At 47.1% G+C, this 19,723-nt stretch overlaps 10 protein-coding genes across 10 annotated transcripts; 4 read left to right on the top strand and 6 right to left on the bottom strand.

Moving 5' to 3' along the window:
* Positions 1 to 477: 477 nt before the first annotated feature.
* BDV27DRAFT_143244 (bZIP transcription factor) lies at positions 478 to 1,993 on the top strand (the record flags this gene model as incomplete). Its single annotated transcript, XM_032070063.1, has 5 exons — positions 478 to 567; positions 621 to 1,616; positions 1,650 to 1,728; positions 1,778 to 1,816; positions 1,899 to 1,993. The coding sequence occupies 5 exons, from the start codon at positions 478 to 480 to the stop codon at positions 1,991 to 1,993; spliced, it is 1,299 nt and encodes a 432-aa protein (XP_031929949.1).
* Positions 1,994 to 2,224: 231 nt separating this feature from the next.
* On the bottom strand, positions 2,225 to 3,234 carry BDV27DRAFT_170403 (ClpP/crotonase-like domain-containing protein; the record flags this gene model as incomplete). Its single annotated transcript, XM_032075289.1, has 2 exons — positions 2,225 to 2,840; positions 2,903 to 3,234. The coding sequence occupies 2 exons, from the start codon at positions 3,232 to 3,234 to the stop codon at positions 2,240 to 2,242; spliced, it is 933 nt and encodes a 310-aa protein (XP_031929948.1). The 3' UTR covers positions 2,225 to 2,239.
* Positions 3,235 to 4,500: 1,266 nt separating this feature from the next.
* Positions 4,501 to 6,284, top strand: BDV27DRAFT_170401 (putative neutral amino acid permease; the record flags this gene model as incomplete). Its single annotated transcript, XM_032075288.1, has 4 exons — positions 4,501 to 5,581; positions 5,654 to 5,734; positions 5,812 to 6,187; positions 6,244 to 6,284. The coding sequence occupies exons 1-4, from the start codon at positions 4,691 to 4,693 to the stop codon at positions 6,282 to 6,284; spliced, it is 1,389 nt and encodes a 462-aa protein (XP_031929947.1). The 5' UTR covers positions 4,501 to 4,690.
* A 1,342-nt stretch (positions 6,285 to 7,626) lies between these two features.
* Positions 7,627 to 9,106, top strand: BDV27DRAFT_170398 (uncharacterized protein; the record flags this gene model as incomplete). The annotated part of the gene is made up of 6 exons (XM_032075286.1): positions 7,627 to 7,810; positions 7,881 to 7,900; positions 7,962 to 7,998; positions 8,059 to 8,126; positions 8,214 to 8,689; positions 8,742 to 9,106. The coding sequence occupies 6 exons, from the start codon at positions 7,627 to 7,629 to the stop codon at positions 9,085 to 9,087; spliced, it is 1,131 nt and encodes a 376-aa protein (XP_031929946.1). The 3' UTR covers positions 9,088 to 9,106.
* Positions 9,107 to 9,195: 89 nt separating this feature from the next.
* On the bottom strand, positions 9,196 to 10,402 carry BDV27DRAFT_124714 (2EXR domain-containing protein). The gene has a single exon (XM_032066147.1). The coding sequence runs from the start codon at positions 10,346 to 10,348 to the stop codon at positions 9,464 to 9,466; it is 885 nt and encodes a 294-aa protein (XP_031929945.1). The 5' UTR covers positions 10,349 to 10,402; the 3' UTR covers positions 9,196 to 9,463.
* Positions 10,403 to 10,691: 289 nt separating this feature from the next.
* Positions 10,692 to 11,340, bottom strand: BDV27DRAFT_155496 (uncharacterized protein; the record flags this gene model as incomplete). Its single annotated transcript, XM_032072155.1, has 2 exons — positions 10,692 to 11,210; positions 11,269 to 11,340. 2 exons carry the CDS (start codon positions 11,338 to 11,340, stop codon positions 10,692 to 10,694), a joined length of 591 nt encoding a protein of 196 aa, XP_031929944.1.
* Positions 11,341 to 12,665: 1,325 nt separating this feature from the next.
* BDV27DRAFT_124712 (uncharacterized protein) lies at positions 12,666 to 13,703 on the bottom strand. Its single transcript, XM_032066146.1, has 2 exons — positions 13,617 to 13,703; positions 12,666 to 13,564 (listed from the first exon to the last, which is right to left on the bottom strand). The coding sequence occupies exon 2, from the start codon at positions 12,969 to 12,971 to the stop codon at positions 12,774 to 12,776; it is 198 nt and encodes a 65-aa protein (XP_031929943.1). The 5' UTR covers positions 12,972 to 13,564; positions 13,617 to 13,703; the 3' UTR covers positions 12,666 to 12,773.
* On the bottom strand, positions 13,069 to 14,365 carry BDV27DRAFT_155495 (uncharacterized protein; the record flags this gene model as incomplete). The annotated part of the gene is made up of 4 exons (XM_032072154.1): positions 13,069 to 13,123; positions 13,176 to 13,564; positions 13,617 to 13,827; positions 13,884 to 14,365. 4 exons carry the CDS (start codon positions 14,363 to 14,365, stop codon positions 13,069 to 13,071), a joined length of 1,137 nt encoding a protein of 378 aa, XP_031929942.1.
* A 363-nt stretch (positions 14,366 to 14,728) lies between these two features.
* Positions 14,729 to 15,448, top strand: BDV27DRAFT_155494 (uncharacterized protein; the record flags this gene model as incomplete). Its single annotated transcript, XM_032072153.1, has 2 exons — positions 14,729 to 15,036; positions 15,097 to 15,448. 2 exons carry the CDS (start codon positions 14,729 to 14,731, stop codon positions 15,446 to 15,448), a joined length of 660 nt encoding a protein of 219 aa, XP_031929941.1.
* Positions 15,449 to 16,276: 828 nt separating this feature from the next.
* Positions 16,277 to 17,681, bottom strand: BDV27DRAFT_124710 (60S ribosomal protein uL24). Its single transcript, XM_032066145.1, has 3 exons — positions 17,545 to 17,681; positions 17,316 to 17,428; positions 16,277 to 17,104 (listed from the first exon to the last, which is right to left on the bottom strand). Exons 1-3 carry the CDS (start codon positions 17,561 to 17,563, stop codon positions 16,832 to 16,834), a joined length of 405 nt encoding a protein of 134 aa, XP_031929940.1. The 5' UTR covers positions 17,564 to 17,681; the 3' UTR covers positions 16,277 to 16,831.
* Between the last annotated feature and the right edge of the window lie 2,042 nt (positions 17,682 to 19,723).

Here is a 19,723-nt window from a genome sequence, read left to right as displayed (position 1 = left end):
ACCGGCGAGATCTGCCCCAACTGTTGGCCGGGTTGGAAGCCGAGGCGACCTAGATTACATTATCACGGCAACCCGCATAAGAATCTTTTCTTGATGCAACGGGAGTGTCAACCTCCGACTTTTCTCATGCGTTTTAACGTACCGAACCGAACCTACACTCCACCTTGTGACTGAGTCTAATGACCAACCAGAAACCATAAACGATCAAAACCAGATTCCTATTCATTAACCGAGTGCACGGCCCCTCTAGCTAACATGGTGAACCGGCGCCAAACTCGCCAGGCCTCCCGCTTGCAGGATGTACTCTCGGCTCGTCAGTATATCTCAGCCGGCCCAGACGGCTCGGTGGACTCGGATCTCTTACCGAATGACACAGTAGTTCCTAGCGAAGGACACGAGAAGATCACTTCGCCGCCCGCAGTTCAGAGCTCGGAGTCCTCCACGAAAAACGCTAATCAGGATACCCCTTCCGAAGGCATGCCAAAGGTGCGCTCTCGATTGCACGTGCGGAGAAGTGCGGGGAGACCTAGACTGGAGGCCAGCAATGGTGGGGCTGTTCTATCAGAGGTATGACTCTGGGAGACTTCGCTTGAAGTCAATGTAAGCTTATCCAGACACAGGATCGTCGAGATCAGATCCGACGTGCTCAACGGACCTACAGACTCAAAAAAGAAGCCACTCTCGAAAAGGCCAAGGAGCGTGCAGCAGATCTTGAAGACAGGCTTAATATGGTCGCTACCGCAATCGTTGACTATAAAGCTGTGTTTCCGCCTGAGCTAAAATCTAGCTATCCTGCGCTTGTTAGACACCTTGATTGCATAAGTGACCTTTTAAGCTCGAATTCTGAACCTCTTACACAGCCAAGGACACAAAATAGTACCCCATCAAGTGTTGATTCTGATAAAGATGTTTCACAGCCTAACAATGACACTGCTTCTAAAGATATCCCTAAGATAAATTGTGGATGCTTGAAGGATTACCAACACACGAAGCACCAGGAGCCTACAGAAGACTCTGTGAAGAAGAGACCTCGACATGTGTCTTTTAGTGATGAACTGGAAGACAATTCCAATGGCCGTTCAACACGAATTCAGCAAATCGCACAACTACACAGCAAAGACATTCATTACACATACTCGTTCCATGAAAAAGTCTTCCGCCGGAGGCTCCAGCGTTACAGTCTGGAGTATGCCTTTCGCTTATTCACCGATGCACGGTCCCATCCACTTGAGGTTTACAGAGTATTCAGATTGGTTCCTTGCATTCAAGACAAGACACAAATGTATCCTTACTTTCGGAAATTAGTCAGCGCCGGGGCAAAAGAAGCATTGGAGATACCAAACCTTCCACTTTATTCAATCGGCGGCGTTGGAACACATTATCCCAGGAGAGATAGTTTGGGAAACCCCATATATCCTGCTAATATGAGGACCCCTAAGCGAGTCCTCGGACTCTTCCAGCCCCTAGGAGGAATGGGCGAAATTGGCCAAGAGCCAGATCATCAGAAATTCTTAGAACTGTGCGGATATGGCGGTGAATGGTTTGATAGCCGAGATGTGGAAGGATACCTTAGAGAACAAGGTGTGAATCTGGATACGTCTTCTCTCTTCCCCTCCGTACGTGGTCAACGGATTCATCAAATACCGCAGTCGACTGAATCCCAAGGACAAAATGGAGATATGCATTCTTACCAGACGACAAATGCCTATGATTCCCACACATATGAAGGTATAGTTAAAGTAGATATGACGAGAGCCAGAGCACTGACACTGTCTAGATACCAATGTTACGACCTTGTCTGGGTGCCTCCAAAGTTGTATGTTTGATATTGAACAGTTTCTTAGCAGTATGGTGGCCCTTCGCGTTATCCCATTGGTGTTAGGTCTAACATACGCCAGTGCTACTCCGTGGAGTTGTTATCTTAGGCCGGGCGCCCGGTTTTAGACGGACTGACGTCGAAGTAGCCTTTAAATCAGCATTGACGATACACTGATAAGGGACTAGCTAGTTACCTGTGACTTAACTGCCCTGCCATTGTGGTACATTTTAGATCTTCTACATACATATACCTCTGTGGTATTCTATCGCCGTGCACGAGTTATTAACGCAATCGAAGGCATATACTATGAACAACATTCGACTGTAACTACACACACAATGGAACATATCATGTATCGACACATAAATGAATGAGCAGCAACTATTCAGCCTGACGCTACCTGGGCTCAGAACAAGCAGCCTACAGCTTAGCCTTCGAAGCAACATCAACAGCTTCCCACCACGGCCAGCCAACAGGCGCATCACGAGGCATAGTTCCCTTAAACTCAGGATCCCTCTTCTGCACAAAGCTCTTCATACCCTCCACACTATCCCGGGACATCAACATACCGAGAAACACCTTTGATTCCAATAAATGGGCCTCCTCCGCGCTCCCCGGAGCCCTATACATCAAATCGCGCATCACCCTCGTACTCACTGTGGATGTGCTCGCGGCAATCTCCTCCGCGATTCTAAGCGCTGCTGCAACAGTCTCCGCCGGAGTCGGCAATATCTCCGAGAAGAGGTTGCTCAGCAACGGGTCAGCCGCGGTATAAGTTGCGCCGGTCGTTACCAGGTGCAGCGCACGCGACATTCCAACCAGCTTCGGTAGGAAAAAGGAGCTACAGGCCTCCATTGCTAACCCACGTCGCGAGAAAGCGAAACTGATCTTGGAGCTCGCGCAGGCTACTCGGATTGCTGCGGGTAATGTTAGGGTGATTCCGAATCCTGCTGCGGGGCCGTTGATGGCCATTACGGTGGGCTTGGAGCAGTTGTGGATTGCTAGGGCGACTCGCCCGCCTCTGAATCATATGAATGTATGTTAGTGAAAGGCTTTAAGTGGAGGAACTATTGCAATACGAACCCGTCTCTGTGGGACTCGATCTTGGAGGGGTCCTTCCTCAGGTCATCAATCAGTGTAGAAAACCCGACTCGGAGATCGGCGCCCGCGCAGAATGCTGGTCCTGATCCTGTTACAACTATTGCTTTGACGCGATCGTCGGCATCGAAGTATTGGTATGCTGCGATTATCTCATCGATCATCTGCGCCGTTATGGCATTGAACTGGCGTGGGCGATTTAGTTTCAGGACAATTACTTTGGTAACGGTGGGCGAGGTCTCTGGAACATGGGAAAGAGATATGGTCTTGAAAGGAAGGGCATCATATGATTCTGGTGGGTTCGTTGTGTTCGCCATATTGTTTGATGCTTGGGTGTTGATTGATATTGTAGCCCTGTATTCTGATACGTGGGAAAGAACAGGGAAAGATTCAGGTCAACCTGAACATTGATATAGACTATTGTATACAATATCATCACGGGATTGTAATGAGTTTTCAAGAATCTCATGTTAATTGAAGCCACTTCATGGCCGAGATAATGTAATCGGTCAAGCTATGCAAGACTTCTATCCTAAGCCTCGGCCTTGATGAGAGTATAACCCCTGTGAATTTCTGATAAACATGAAATAGAGGAGTCCAAGGTTAGTATCTTGAGTACATCTAAAAGATGATATAAAGCCTGCGTTTGCTGCTGAACCTTTATGTACGAGCTGTAGGTTCGTTCCCCAAGTCCGCTTGAGTAGGTGGTATGGTAAAAAGATACAAAATTACTGTGATGCAACTGAAAAATTTAAAATCAGAATATGCGTCAACCAAGGGAAGACCATTTCCTTGCATAGAGGTAGTGAGAATAAACAAGTTTTGACAACTATCTGGGCAGTGGGCGAGGTCCTTAATCAAGGCGAGTTATCAATAGGCTGTTACCTCAGCTTATCATATTTTACCGATGAGATCCACGCATAGTATCCAGGTAGGCAATTTCAGCGTCCTTGTTAACCTTGAGAAGTAGAAATACTCATGTCTGTTTTTAACCTTCCATTGCTATCGGATTATTCTGCTGATTCTGATAATGTCCCAACCCGAATCAGCCATTCTGAGAATCTCATGGTATAGAGCCATTCGCCAGTCCATGAGTAAGGTGACAAATACGGCCTGCAAACCCAATCAAGTGACGATAGGACTCGGCAACGGGTGGCTTCTATAGACCTTGGCATTATTATGTGCTAAAAAGCATGTTAGCTAGCTAGCTCCATCTTCGCATGACGATCCTGCTATGTTAATAAAGAAAGAACCCGCTAAGGGTTGAAAACTTGAAATCTCTGCACGGTTGCCACACACAGGCCACTACATGCAGTCTGGAGTCTGGACTACTCGACTCCACTTCCTGCAGCTTAGACTATTAAAGTTAATTTGGCACTACTGAGGAATGAAGGGCATATCAGTGATCATACCATATCAAAATGTCACCCTAATTCATTCCTAGGCAACACACTGAGTGGGTCAGTCGGGCGGGCTGTCTGTCGCTGTCGTCAAGTGGGCCGTGTGCTACTAAAAACCCTAGATTGTTACGCTCCGGCGAACTAGCGTACAGCCTAGTCGAGATACTTCTTGACCGTCGAGGAGGATCACCCATCCCCTCCCTGCACCATGTTTCGTGTTTACTAGGCCAAAATGGAAGAAGGAAAAAGCTGATACCTTCTACACGTGGCCCGTTTTTATTTTTATCTTTTAGTTCTTACAGCTTGCCCATCCACACTTCCTAGACCCCGTCCCGTCTAGAGAAGCCACCCCTCACGAACTAAGCTTCTCCCCATGCTGGAAAACAAGAAGGTAGAGGCCAGCATGACCTATGATGACGAGCGAGCAAGCCCCCGTGGGTCAGTATTCGAGGAAAAGGAGGTCTTCAAGAAGACTGATACTGGAGTTAACTTCCGCAAAGTTGGGTGGTTCAACGCGGGTGTGATTTTCATTAAGATCCTCTTTGCGACAGGGGTGTTATCATTGCCGTCAGCGCTGTACTCTCTAGGAGCCGTTGGGGGCTCAATTAGTATCGTGGCTTGGGGATGCTTCAATACTTACTGTTTCGTTATCCTAGGCAACTTTCGTACAAGACACCCTCACTGCCATTCGATCGCTGATATGGCTGAGGTCGTCGGCGGCATAATTGCAAAGGAGGCGACGGGGTTATTGTTTATTATTGCTTACGTTCTGGTGACAGGCAGTGGAATTATTGGCGTGTCGACCGCACTGAATGCCCTTTCGCACCACGCCGCGTGCACTGTCTGGTGGTCATTTCTCGCCACCGTTGTCATTATCGCGACTGCCTCCATTCGCAAGCTTGAACATGTGGGCTGGCTCACCTATGCTGGCTTTGTTTCTATTTACGCCGCCGTCCTAATCGTCGTTATCGGGGTAACCACACGAGACCGACCAGCAGCCGCACCTCAGGAGGGCCCATATGAGCTAGGCTTCGTGGCAATCAATAATCCCGGGTTCGCGGCCGGCATGGTCGCCTCCTGCACAATATTTGTGTCATCAGCCGGCACCAGTGCTTTTCTGCCGGTCATCTCGGAGATGCATAACCCGAAAGATTACAAGAAGCCGCTATACTTCTGTATGGCTCTTGTCACCGTTTCGTACCTTGCCTTCAGCTTGGTTGTCTATCGCTGGTGTGGGAAGTGGGTGGCAAGCCCGTCTTTGGGGGTACGTATTACTTTCTTTCCCAGACCCGTAACTCGTGCCGTGAATGAGGAGTTAATAACAGGTGTCCTATAGAGTGCAGGACAAACGATCAAGATGGTGTCTTACGGTGTTGCGTTGGTGGGGTTGGTCGTGAGCGCTACGCTTTATCTGCACGTTGGTTTTCCCACAGCTTCCCTTTGCCAACCCTATGTAGTTTATTGGAAGGCTGACTCAGAATGGTAACCCTGAAGGTGGCGGCCAAATATGTCTTCGTGCGCATCCTAGGGAATTCGCGGCACTTGCAGGCCAACACAGTCGTCCATTGGGGTACTTGGATTGCAAGCACGGTTATCCTCGGTGCCCTTGCGTTCATTCTAGCAGAGGCGATTCCGATCTTTAACTATCTCATTGCCCTTGTGGGCTCCGTATGTTTTGCCCCACTCGCCATGAGCCTTCCGGGCTGGCTGTGGCTATACGACCACTGGCACTACAAGAACGGTACTATGAAAGAAAAGATTGTGTTCCTTCTTCATTGCGGCCTGGTGCTGCTGGGTCTTTTCTTTCTAGTTGGAGCGACGTACGGTGTCGTTATCCAGATTGTTGATGCCTACAGCTCTGGAACTATTGGTATGTGCTGACGATCCTGTATGTAGCGAAATTATTACTGACATTAGACTTAAAAGGATCGGCTTTTAGTTGTGCAGATAACTCAAATTCGTCTTGAGTTAACTGATTGGCTCTATGTCAATCGCTGACATCAAGAAAGTTATTACTTGTTCGCCTGTAATATAGAGCACTGTATGGATATTTGTTCGTTTTGGGATCATTGTGGCTGCGTTCTACATAGCTTCTTGGGCTCTCTTGCGTTGGACATTTTCCCTTTCTCACTCCCATATTAATCGTTACTCTTGTAACTATACAGTAATTGATAGCGTGAGGCAAGGCTGTAATTGTATAAAGTATACTCGATCATCAGAACAAGGTATCCATGGCCTGTTTATGCCCTAAGCCCTAGGGAGCGCTTTGCTGGAACCTGTTTGACCACTTTCTCAGCTTGACCGAGCTTTCTACTGTTAGTTTACGATGAGGGGATTATAGGCCCCACTATGCCCGAGACAAAAACGGCTCATGGGTGCGGATGGGCTTCCGCGACAGACGTTATTGATTAATTTCCCCGTCGAATCCTTCACGACTCCACCAGCCCGTCACAGAATGTAACTACACGTTTGTACCTTAAACCACACTAAAATGGCATATTCGACGAGGGTTGAGAATGTACATTGATGCTGCTGCCAAAAATTAAGTAATGGAAAACATTTCCGTTGAAGATACTTTTGCAGGCAGTTTGACGATCTACGTTAGCGTTACATCGCCTGTGGATAACGGATCAAACTGAGCTTAGACACCAGAGAATAGCATTGCGTAACGTAATATTAATGCTTAAATAACTCTTAATAGCTTCCAATAATAAGCTAAATCAGAATCTGTTCCTTGTGGGTTCAGGTCGATCAAACCGTTACCCCCTTCTGGCTCCACTCGCGCAGGTCCTCATTTGGCAATGCATTATTCAACCGAGAATCCTTAAAAGTCTAAAGGGCCGCCATAACTACGTACCCAAATATCCGTTTCATGCTCCATGGTGTCGGGAGCGGGCCGTTGGGACGGGTTAATGCGACCCAAGGCGAATAGGTAAAACACGATGGATCTAGCGTATTGGGCCACCTAATCCATTCTCCTAATCCCTTATCTGAGTAGTGTGCATGGGGGTGCAGATTATCGAAAAGGAAGAGACATCATAGTGTCCCTTTGGGTGGTGTTAGAGAAATTTGATGCAAGGAGATGTGATGGACGCACTGATATCTACTATCCCACCTCTTCTCGCATCCTCTCATATCGTCACCAAGTTCTTCTGGTAGTCGTTTGCTTTCGTGGACGATCGTCTCTGAGTTGGTAGCCTAGCCTTCATCAAAGACTATGGCCACAAATGCTTGTTTTTACCGATCGACTTGACACGCCTCTGTATACTCGTCGTCACCTAGGGATATTGACAACCCTACCAGGCTGATATGGCTGTAGAACCAGTGATCCCACCGCCTCCAGGGCTCACCTCCAATTTCGAAAATCCGACCGACGTCCTCCACACGGTTAATTTGGTAACGCAACTCTTGTGTATCATCGTTGTGACAGTTGCTGTTACATTGCGCATCATTATCAAGATACGCCTTCGAAAGAAGCTGGAATTGGAAGACTGTTAGTGAAGCGCTAGCCCTGTGCAATGTACAAATCTGCCATACTGATATTGACGACTGTTATTTTATAGACACAACTTTTGCAGGATGGGTAAACCACCCCTTGTACCTGACATTAACTACCATGAGTACATCCTGACGCCCAACAACAGGTACTCTTCGTTGGGTTCTGCGTGAACATGCTTGTGTGTACGTTTGCCTCACCCCACGGAAAAGCGCAACATGGGAAATGATAGCTAACAGATGTAGTAAACGCCTACGGAGGTGGATATCATGGATGGGATGTCCCAAAGAGTGACTTCGTGGAATTCCAGAAGGTAGATAGCCCAGCGAAGGAAGCTACCTCCAAAGTCCTACTCTTATAATTAAAACATCGACAGTCACTAACAAGCATGCGAGCATAGGCATCCTATGCAATCACCCTTATCTACGTTCCCACGGTTTTTGTTGTCAAGCTCGCCCTGCTCTCAGTCATGCTACGGATTTTCGCCCCCGATCGTCGCAAGGTCCTTGTGATTCACATCAGCTTAATAGTGCTCTTGCTCTACTATATTCCAGCCCTGTTTATCAAAATATTTTTCTGCAAACCCATTTCAGCATTTTGGTACGGAACGAGTGACGGCGGGACCTGTATAGACCAACAGAAGGTCATTATCGCCGACTCAGCCATCAGTATTGCTAGCGACCTGTGGATCCTCATCCTACCGGTCCCGATGCTGTGGTCACTGCATATGTCGCGCATGAAGAAGCTCCGGGTCATTGGTATCTTGGGCGCGGGTGGAATAGCCACTGCATTCAGTATCTGGCGGTTAGTGATTATGGTCGAGGAGGCCCCGACAACAGACATAACGTGGTTTTGGATTCATGCTGTGTTGACAGCGTAAGATCCTTGCTTCCCATTCTTATCTAGGACTCGAACTGACCATCTACAGAAATGCCGAAGCAGGTATCGGGCTCATATGCGCGTGTCTTCCCGCGTTGAGCGCATATTTCGTCTCTGTCAAGAACAAGAGCAGCAACGCCCATAGTGGCAGCTATCTGCACAGCCATGAGCTCGACAATTGGAAGAAGATTTCTGCCTCCAGAAAGAGCCGTAATAATACGAACTCCTTCCAAACTCAACAGAATGACCAGACGCAGCTCATATCCACTGCTGAATGCGCTGAAGCGCCTGAGGGATCGTTAATGAGTCTTCCTTCTCAGCAGAATAATCATTCTGATCGTCATGTTATACATAAGGATGTTGCTGTTTCTCAGAGTTATGAATTTGTGAGATAGCGACCGCTTCAGAGCTGCCATGCTCTTCTTTATCATGTACTGAAGAATATGGAAATATAATACGTAGACTAATGGATTGAACATAATGCAATTAAATAGGAATTGAGTGCGAACCGAGACAAATTTCCGCTAGATACGGAATAATAGTTATACAATATTTCTGGAAAGTGTTATATCACCTTTTTCTCTTTTGAATCGGAGTGAACACCAACTCGAACACAGGCCTATAATGCAGAACCTACCCTTAAGCTCATTCTATACTCATCCACAAACTCGCACAGCGCCCTCAACGACCGATTGACATGGCCCTGCATACGCGCCATATTCGCGTATGAAAAATCAAAAGTACGACAACATAAAAAGCCCTGCTCATCTTTCATTTTCTAACACCAAAGGCAGGCCGGACCTCGAAGCCATCCACAAGATGACTTCGTATGAATAATGACCCCAAATCATTTATAGCCCGCCCTATCCGCTGATATAGGGTTTCATCACTGATTGAAAGACCCATGCCACAGTCAAAGCGGCCATTCTCGGAATTCCAGAAGAGGCCTTTTCCCTGCAGAGCATCGAGCTCCCACCGCTGATATACATTCATACTACTTTCATTCCAATCTGGCTGCGCGTCTAGAATGATAAAGAATACCTTTGGATGATAGAATAAGTCGAATATCTCGTGTAGTGCAGCAGGATCGCTCTGCAACAGCGCCTCTGGCACGGCGATGTGCCTGACGTTTGGTTGCACGTCCACCATCCGGCCGACGAGATCTGGCTCAAATTGGCGATCGATAGGTTCGTGGATGAATTCATCTACCTTGTCAAGCGGAACGTATAATACGTCACGCACTGGGTCGAACCGGCGCACGAAGACGAAGGACTGTTTGTCTCTGTGAAAGCGCATCTGAATGGCCATTTCTCTAATCCAAGCTAAGGCGACGGCCCTGGATTCCCGGTTGACGAAAACCAGTGGTATATCAAATTGCATCGGATCCAATAAACTGTGGCGGAACTTGAATGCAGTATTGCACCATTCGGTATATGCCTCGTCAGATTCCAACAAGTGCCGAGAGCACCAACACCCCTTTTTGTAAGGGAATAGGATTTGGCCAACGTCGTGGGGCAGGGCCCAACGCCATATAAGGTAGCGCAGCTCCGGAGGGAGGTTTGTGAAGCGAGGGAACTGGGAGAGATTGGTCGTCACTGCTGCCATGGTAGCTGGATAGTTGCTTTTGTTAACTGAGTCTACGTAGGTGACGAACATGAACAGACCGACAAGGCTGTGCTCAGGATCAAGATAATACTGCGCCACACTCCGCAAAGGCCATAGCCCTGTATATTTATCAAACGAACATAGTTAACTTAAACTTGAATAATTATTACTACTAACTGTCAGTCACCTGATTGATCGCCCAAAGTCATATGACCCCCAACACCTCGGGGCTTTTTGTACGTAAATTAGCCTTAGATAGTCTCATCAATCAACCAGCTCTATCACTACCACTACTGGAGCCTTAGAGCTTTCACATTAAAGAATTAGTATACATTACATTCCCACGCACGATAGCGCTGTCAGACCTGAATGACTTCCCTATGCACAAAATCATTCACGACTGATTACAATCCATACACTGCCCAACCTTCAGGGTAGGAGAGTCTTGGACTTGTGCAAAGATAGCTCCAAGGCGATCAATGTCCCTCGCCGCTCCTCCTTGAAAGCCCACAAGTATGCCACTGCCCACATTCATCGTAACTTTCTTCCCTCCCTGACCACCAGCAAAGAAAGAGCGGGAAGTTGTTGTGAAAGCTATGCTATCTGCGCGCAAACCCCCGGCAATCTGCATCTCCTTGATGGTTTCACCTGGTGCAAATTTGAATGACTGGTACTCATCCGTCATCGTTCCGTAGACTGCACTCTTCCGATCGTCGGACCAGGTGATTTGGAGTCCTCGGAGTACTTTGGGTTGACCACCGCCATCTCCGACCCAGAAGTGGAGGGTATCGATAGTCTGAGAAGCTGTGGAGATAGCTGAAAAGTCCTTTCCCCCGGTTCCGCCGACAGGGTCGTTGTAGATCAAGGATGGTGGTTTGGGGTCAGATTTCAGCTCAACACCTTGTATCATTTCCTAAGGTCATTTATCTTAGTTTTGTACCTGGGAGTCATTCTGCGAATGGAGTACTCACAGGATTTGGGAGTGCACTGGTCATGGATAGAAAGGCCATAGCCAAGGGAAAGAGGTGTTGCAAAAGCTTCATTTTGAGCAGCTGAATATGCACGGTACGACAAAGTAGTATCGGAATTATTCAGGCTTTATCTGATGATGGCACTTGAGACTTTGCAAGGATGTGACAGCCATAATGTAAGTGGAAGCGTTCCTCTTTTTTTATACCATTGCTTCTTGCCCTTCTTTTCTTATTTTATCTCCCCGATAATCAGAGTGTGGCAGGCATTAGATAATTGTAACTACATTAGTACTAAAAAAAAATGACAAGTCTTCACTGTGCAACAAGAAAAGGCCGTTTAAGAACACATAGTTTCCACAGAAAATATGATCGACGGCTTTTGTTATCTGTCATACAATAGCAGTAGGAACTGCCAATAGTCTGCAGGTCCCCGATCGTGTTGCCTAGTAGAAAAAAGTCGTACTTCCTGCCTACCAGTAGCCTCTTTTTTATGGTAAAGTGGAGCTTAGAGGCTGGATATTTCATTTAGATACAGGTGCTCTCACATTATATTCAACGTAAAGGTCATTGTGCGCCGATAGGATCTACGGTAACTAACTAGTCAAACGACTAGAACGTGTCAGAATTAGAAGAATGTTTCCAGTTATTGTATGCCAGCCATAGCATTGCGCTTCAGGGGCTGATATTGACATATCGGATTTATCCTTATGCAACGTTGTCATATCCTTGAAAGCCAATCCTCCTGCAAGGGGCATCATGTCATTATTTAGACTATTATTTGATAAAAGCACACCTAAGCAAACAGAGAGAAGGATTTCACACTAGGTATTGATTTTATCTGTGGAAATTATGTTTCAAAATTGATTGATCCGACTCACGGTCCATATGAAAAACTGGATTCAACCTTGAAATCCAATGTACATGAGATGTCTACACTGGAGTTCCAAATATACATCTTGTAAGTCTCAGCATCGACGGACCATGTGTCTTTCTTCCATCTCATCCTAGTATACAATAGCGTCCTTGTCCACACATACTGAGACTGGCTTGCTCTCACCAGGCTGAAGTTTGATCTTGACAAAGCCTGCTAGTTTTTTGTTAGGTCGATCGACAGATGGTATAACTGATGTCGATCTCCATACACATACTACGGACACTAGAATGTCTGCATATCATTTCAACTTGATGGAAGCTGGAAACCGAGCAATGGCGCAAAGCATTACAGAGTATTTAATGTTGGCCTCTATACCGGACGACGGTATCAGTATGAATTAGAGCTTGGTATATCTGGCCATAAATATAGATATATTAATCTCATATATAAAGCTTCGGCGTGACTCAAGAATAGGTGAGTATTACTAATCACATTGGAAACTACGCCTACACCTAGGTAGGCAAGAGTCACGGTGTGGTGATGGGTTCGCTAAGTCACTGAAAATAAGATAGGAGATGTATAAAAGCTGGTGAAGTATTGACTAATAGAGGTAAAGCCTGGAGACCATTCATCATGGTGCCATCATAACCATTTGCAGAAGCGAGTAAATGCAGTTCAGCAAGATAAGATTGAGCTTGAGCAGATGAAGTTTCTTCCACCATGGACGCTCATCTTGAGGGAGCACAGCTAATAGGGTGTCACCAACGGCCGCATCCGGTGATTCGCGTGTTTGAGAGGGTTTTAGAACCATTTTCCCGCCATGTGTCATATAGGAAAACTGTAGGGAACAATCGAGGAGATATGAAGTTGGCCATAGGAGGATGGAAGGTTATATGAATACCAAGTCGATCGTATAGGTAGTGAGTTTACGCCAATGTTGCGAGCTCTGATGCGGGAAGATCTAGCTCTACGTGAATTTCACTGTTTCAGTGATGCGTAAGCATTGAGCCCTTCCTGATTAGATAGTTTTTACCATTCCCATTTGAAGCAGGTCCAATACAAGCGCTGTTCTAGCCGGCGATTGGCTGACCCCAGAAGCTGGCCGTCAAGTTCCCTCCGTTGCTGAAGAGCGACTTGGCCTTTAAGGTAGATGGCGTAGATCGACGAGGCTTGGTGAAAATGAAACCTTGCTTCCAGAGGGCGTATCGTGTACATGAGATAAATTCCAGATAGAAGGTAGCATTGGGAGGCGAGGAGGCTCCGACCCAAAAGACTGAGCCTTCGACAGGCAAGCTGATAAGAGTTCTTCGCTACAACCTTTTCACTTTCGATAACATGCGCCGGGGTCGACTGGTGTTGGTCAAGAGGTCCGGTCCTTGGATCAAATGGGGCCGCAACTGCACCTAGCGCACATGCCAATAACTGACCAGGTCAGATATGCATATTGATATGAGTCACCGCTCGTCTCACTTACTACTAAGCATGAAGATGAATCCCACCCAAGCCCATTCTCGGCGACTCTATACGCATATGGCTTAATCGATTTGGAGTCCAAGATTGGATTTTTGATGTGAACTAGGTGCAGAAAACTGGTAATGAGGTTCGGAATATCACCCTCGCAAATGCCACCACGCTTTTTAGACTGCCATGTTCTGGTGGTAGCTGGAAGGGATTGCCCGACGCCGCTGATGACAAGTGTTCTGCAATGAACAGTTCTTCCGCAAGACACCCTTGACCAAACCGGTCACCAAAGGCAGTCCAGGCGAATACAGAATCGGTGGAAGCGAATGAAGAAGGAACCTGCAGTCCATCAAGAGCCCGACGTCCTTGACCCTCAAGGCCACTCCTTCCTTCACTCATTGTCCCCGGGGCTGTATGAACGTTGGTGTCATGACCGCGCATCAAACCGTCCGATGGGGGTACATCGTGACACGGGGGATTAGGATCGCGGCCTAGTCTCCGAAGGACTTGATCCAATTTTTCAAGGATCAGCAAGCTAGCTGGGTCGAATGATGAATGGTTCACTCTCTGGTCATAGGAACATCTCGCCCCCAAGCGAACACACGAGCGGCATTCGTGTCGTTCATTCGTGTACTTGATCTTTCGAGCGCGACAATGCTCGCATGCGGTAACGGCTCGTTTCCGCGGATGTGTCATGTTGCGAGATCGGGTAGTGGTTGCCATAACTCGATCCACAGTGGAAGAGTCCGTGCTGGAACTCATGGTGTGGGGACTTGAAGACGGGGAGATTCGGCCGACAGTTAACATTGCAGGTGGATTTCCTCTTGTGGGGTAAAGAGCGGGGAGTTTCGGAGTTATTGCCGATGCCTCGAATCAATGGGATATATAAGATAATATAACAATGTATATCCCTTCGCACAATGATCGCTCTGGGTCATAATCAAAGGCAAAAAGAAAATGGTATCTAAATCGGTTCTCCGTGTTGGACTGATCGGGTGCGGCGAGGTGGCTATATGAGACGCCACGCAGCAGCATTTGTGGACGGGGTGAAAGAGATTGGTGGAATGGATCAAGTGTCATATGCTCGAGTGAGAGGTCAGCCTTGTCCTCACGATAAGAAGAAGAATGGATACTCAGACTGACTTGACCCAAGATATCATCGGCCCTAACAGCGCTTTTGTTTCCCAATCTGAAACCTTCCCAAAAAGGTTCACTGACATTAGCCCGGAAGATATCGAGGACAAAACCACACGCGCTACAGAGCTCGTGAGGCAGGCTCTGGTAGCAGAATGTGGAGTCCCAGTTACAGAGTCTTCCACGTCCATGTGGCGTATCCTTGGAGGCTTAGGGAACCATGACTTGTCTGCGATGCGGGAAGCATTGGGTATGCCAACCAAAGTTCTGGGAGCAAATCTTGGGTATCCCTTTTGGAAGTGGGTCAAAATTTCAAAATCTGGCCGAGATCGTGCTCAAAAATAACCATGAATCAATAGTGTGCTTTTCCAATATCCCGGCTTTGCAGTGAGCTATGCATCCGGGATGGACTCCGTCCCTCGCTTCGACGCCCATATTGAAATATACAGTCAAATCAAATCGGTCCGCATGCAGTACGACACTCCCTACGTGAAAGGGCTTCCGACTACCTTGCACATCTGTGAAAAGGTTGGCGATGGGTACCGTGAAACTATCATTCGCAGAACCTACGAAGATCCTTACACTTTACAGCTCAAAGAGCTATATAGTTGGGTAGTGCATGGAACTCTAGTTGAAACCACCGTTGAAGATGCGGAGCTTGACAGCCAAATCTTTCAAATGATCATGAAAGCCGGAGGTTACACTGCGTGATCTTTGCTATCTCCAATAGGACAGAGTATGAGATTTGAGGGATATGTAACCAAAAATTGTTGGTGTCTTAGCCGTCTAACAGTACATCCTCAACTCAGTAAAGAACTCTGTCGAATAATGAGACCCTAGGTCAATAGCGCAAAGTGATAACCAGTTTACCTCTGAACCTATAGTTTCAAGAAGCCTGGTGCGAAATAATCATCACGATGAGAAATGTCACGGATATTACCGCTCCGACAAATGACCAAGCTAAACCCATCCTGAATACCTGGCGGTGAGTTGGTTGGCCAATCGGGCAGTTTCGCTTAAGAAGATGCGAAACTCTTCAGAGTTTAGATGCTTCCCACGTGACTGTGAGATTGTTATTATAGAAGAGAAGCGACCTGATAAGCTGAATTCTGCCACTAATTGCGGATGTAGGAAGGCGGAATGGAAAGGCGGTGTGAGCGATTCCAGTTCCTGAATGTCAAATGAACACGAACGTCCAGTATGCTCTGATCAGTCTTTGCGATGAAAAGTAGCTATCAGTCTCTGTGTTATGGTATGCACCGCCTGATGGGTATTGATGGAAGCATTCGTAGGCAATCTCTTATGAGGCTTGAGTATACTTGATGGACTCTAGTATCAGCGGAGTCACGAATATATATCAATAGACAGTGAGTCTATTCGCATCGGCTAAGGGTCTAACATTTCTAAAATGTATATTCCTTTTCAAAGCCTAAAGTCTACATGAGACCTACAGAGTAAAACTAGATTGTATGTAGGTGGTGCCACCAAAATCACGACTGAGATCAAATATGCAAGTTGATTCCAAGGTTTGTTTGGTCTACCAAGTCTATCTAGGTACGCAAGGCGCCTCAAGCGAGGTGTACCCCGTACTTCACCATCAAAGTCAGTTTGCAAGCGGGACACTGGTTTATGACTACAGAGTATGGTGCCACAATTCCTCTTACGTGTTTCGCCCATCTCTTCAATTATCGAGGCCCGTTGAGACGTTCTTGATGAGATGATCTTTTGGCGCAACGTTCTGGTATCCGAACGACAGTGCCGAGAGAGAAAGAATGCAAAGGCGTCGCTACGAGGGAAAATCAAACAGTAGTCCGCGGTCAAGAAACCCATTGAACAAAAAAGGAAAACGGCCTTCTGACAATTGAGTCGCTGCCTGTAGATTATCCCTAAATACGCTTGAAGGGGAAACAGTCCAACACTACGGCTTGAAAACCCGTGGCGCAGACCATGAACCGAGGAAGTAGATTTTTTCGTTTTTCATTCCAGCAGATATATCCTGATCATAGGAGGTTGGATCTCGCATTTGCGAGTCTTTCAGAACTCCAGCGCCGTCACCGCCATTGCAACATGAACTTAAACCCCGGACAAAACCCTCTAAGCAGACTTGGCCTTGGCAGCCTCACGTCCCTTTCCGATGCGCTCCAGGATCTGCTCACGGTCCTTGTCGAGGTGGAGCTTAGAGATGACGACCTTGGAGGGGTGGATACCGAGGGGAACGCTCTGGCCGTTGGACTTCTCGCGGACGACACGCTCGACGTGGACAACCCACTTAAGACGGTAAACGCTGGTGATCTTGCCCTCACGGCCCTTCTGGCCTCCACGGACAATGGTGACCTCGTCGTCCTTGCGGATGGGGAGAGAGCGGACCTATCGAGGACTGCGTCAGAACTGTGCTCCTTATGTTTTCTTGTTTCATCCCCAAGTTTCATGTCGTTGGTGTTGCTTTCCTCCCAACTCCATCCAAAAATCCAGTGGGTGAGCGAGCCCAATCCCGACTGAGGAGAGAGGGTTCATGCCAATATCCATTCCGACTTCTTCAAGGGGTTTGCAGATCGTTTTCGGTGTTGTTCGAACATACATTGTACTTCTCACGGAGTTCCTTGCTCAGAGGGGCGCTCATGATGACACGGCGCTCGCCGGAGCCAGCGTTGAAGTGCGCCTTGCGCGACTTCCGGCGGGAAGAGGCCAAACCTGAAGAACGATTCATCAGCATACTCGGACCATGCAACTCTCCACCCGGACACCACGACGAAGCGATTGGGAGAATATAGAAATATCGGCGGATCGAAATTCAAGGAATCACGTACTGTGGTTCTGGACAGTCATCTTGACAGAGCCTCCTAAAAGGGATCGTGAAAGGGCTCAGTACGGTTGTCGTTGGGGTCGTCGTCGGAAAGCTTCAAAGTCCAACAGATTCTTTTGTGGCCGAAAAGATTGAGTTGTGTGCGTCACATGACGGCCCGCTTCGCCTAGGGCTGGGTCCTGCCTTGTGATTGGCTGTTGCCCGCTTCCGCCTTGGGCCCGTGGCGCGGGTTCGTCGATCGGAAGAAGAACTTTCTAAGACTTGTCGACGTAAGTTTCTACCTTCTTTTGGCACGATTTTAAATCCCAGCGGATGAATCCTAGACCTATAGTACTAAGACGAGTGCTGTATTGTCATATCTGTCCTGCGTGACGGGTACTCGTACTGCCATTCTGCCGACATTCTGGTTACCACATTAGGAATAGTTGATGCCAAGAATGTACTCCGTAAGGACAGTCTCACCAGCAATGTCACATTGGAGGTAGAATAAGAAAGGTTTTTCTTTTATATCGGAACTTCAAGTAGATATGATCTAGCTAAAGTGGCTGGTGAAGTTTTTCACATCACAAAGTTTACATCCACAAAAGCTGTAGAGAACGTGCAATAACGGCAGTGTCGTAATAGTACTCTTAATAGTGCTATTGATACAGATAAGAGACATTTTCGGCATAAGGGCAAACGCCCATAGCAGGGAGATTCTAATAAACTAGCGTTTTGGGATGGTACTCAGATATAGCGGGCGTATTATGGGCGTTATGAGCGGAGATTCTCATCTTATCAGGGGCAGAAAAGTAAACCAGCAAGTGAAAAGCGGGCCCCGGGAACCGTTCAAACTGGGACCACGTGCCTACTATATACACAGTACCCATCTTGTTGTAAAAGTTGCTGTGACGGTTGTCAATGGAGAGCTCTTTTGGAGGCTAAGGACTGATACTTTGGTGGTTTTACCTTTCCCGGCCCTCCCGTTTACATAGTCAACTCCCGTAAACGTCAATCTGCTTGTCTAATTATCCGACGGCTATTGCGTTGATGATCTCTTGCAGTCTTGGCAACTCAATTTCTTGCTCCAAGGAAAGGTAAGGAAAATTATATACATAAGAGTCCTCTCACCCTACCATGCCAGGAGAAATTGGGAAAATCTTGAACAGCATTTTCTGATATTCAACCAAAAAACCAATGGTTTATCCCGTAATAGTAGTTGTTAATCCCCGCAAACCCGCACTGAACCCGCAGCGGTGTGACTGTAGATTCTAGACCCAGCATCCGCAGGTTACAAAACCCGCAGCACATCCAATTCCCGAAATAGCTGGGGAAAAAAAAAAAAAGGGTGGAAAAGCAATATAAAAAGCTCATGATAGTTAAAGACTTTAAGCCACAATATATGTATATGATCCATATGAGCTGTAGGTTATATCCAGATTTGGAGTCAATATTAATCCCACACCTTCTGAATGCCGGCTAGATATATATTTATCCCAACCTGGATTTACCATGCACTGGAAGATTTATGAGAGATCCGTCGATTCGACCTGTGTCAATCTAAGGAGTTTATATATGGGTTGTATATCCAGATAGATATGCTATATTCGAACTTTGGATCATCAAAATGTATATGCAGCCTACGATTTCATCTTTTTGGTACAGATCTTTTGCGGGCTGATTTGGTATAGTCGACCTATACTAATCTGCGCTGTACCTATTTTTACAGGGCTTAGGGCCTGAGCGACACGTGATCATACATAACCTAAAATTCTCCATGGCCGCGGAATGCCCCCACTAAAAACCGTCCCCATCCGAAGGTCTGGTCTTGTACCTTGAGCCCTGGACTAGAATGTATCGAGCATAACAACCATTATTCTCACCCGGAATGACTTGATGGATGTGTCTTTAGTGGGACAACAGGAAAGCGACTAGAGCATGGATTGATGGGCAGAAACTGCATGATTATGTGTGACACGTGCTTATTGACCTGCACTCGCATTTACCCAATCTCAAGCGGATCGCAATTAGGCAGGGAATTGGTCATCCAGTTAGGATAGAGTACTGGGAAAAAAGAGCGGGTAGAGCTGCAGATAGCATACGCATGAGTTGGAATCGAGCTGCAGCCGGTGTTGACCAGTTTACCTCCGGGTCTGTGGACATGGGAACGTGTGCACGAGGGAGACTCAACGTATTCTTATATC

The sequence above is a fragment of the Aspergillus caelatus genome, assembly GCF_009193585.1.
Source record: "Aspergillus caelatus strain CBS 763.97 unplaced genomic scaffold BDV27scaffold_44, whole genome shotgun sequence".
Lineage (NCBI taxonomy): Eukaryota > Fungi > Ascomycota > Eurotiomycetes > Eurotiales > Aspergillaceae > Aspergillus > Aspergillus caelatus.
This window is presented reverse-complemented; position numbering and strand designations above follow the sequence as displayed.

Excerpts from the sequence above, each read along its gene's own strand:
- BDV27DRAFT_124714 (XM_032066147.1), bottom strand. The coding sequence starts at position 10,348 with ATGTTCGTCACCTACGTAGACTCAGTTAACAAAAGCAACTATCCAGCT.
- BDV27DRAFT_124710 (XM_032066145.1), bottom strand. Across the intron at positions 17,105-17,315 it reads AACTCCGTGAGAAGTACAAT|GTCCGCTCTCTCCCCATCCG; the intron begins GTATGTTCGAAC and ends AGTCCTCGATAG.
- BDV27DRAFT_124712 (XM_032066146.1), bottom strand. The coding sequence starts at position 12,971 with ATGACACATGGCGGGAAAATGGTTCTAAAACCCTCTCAAACACGCGAA.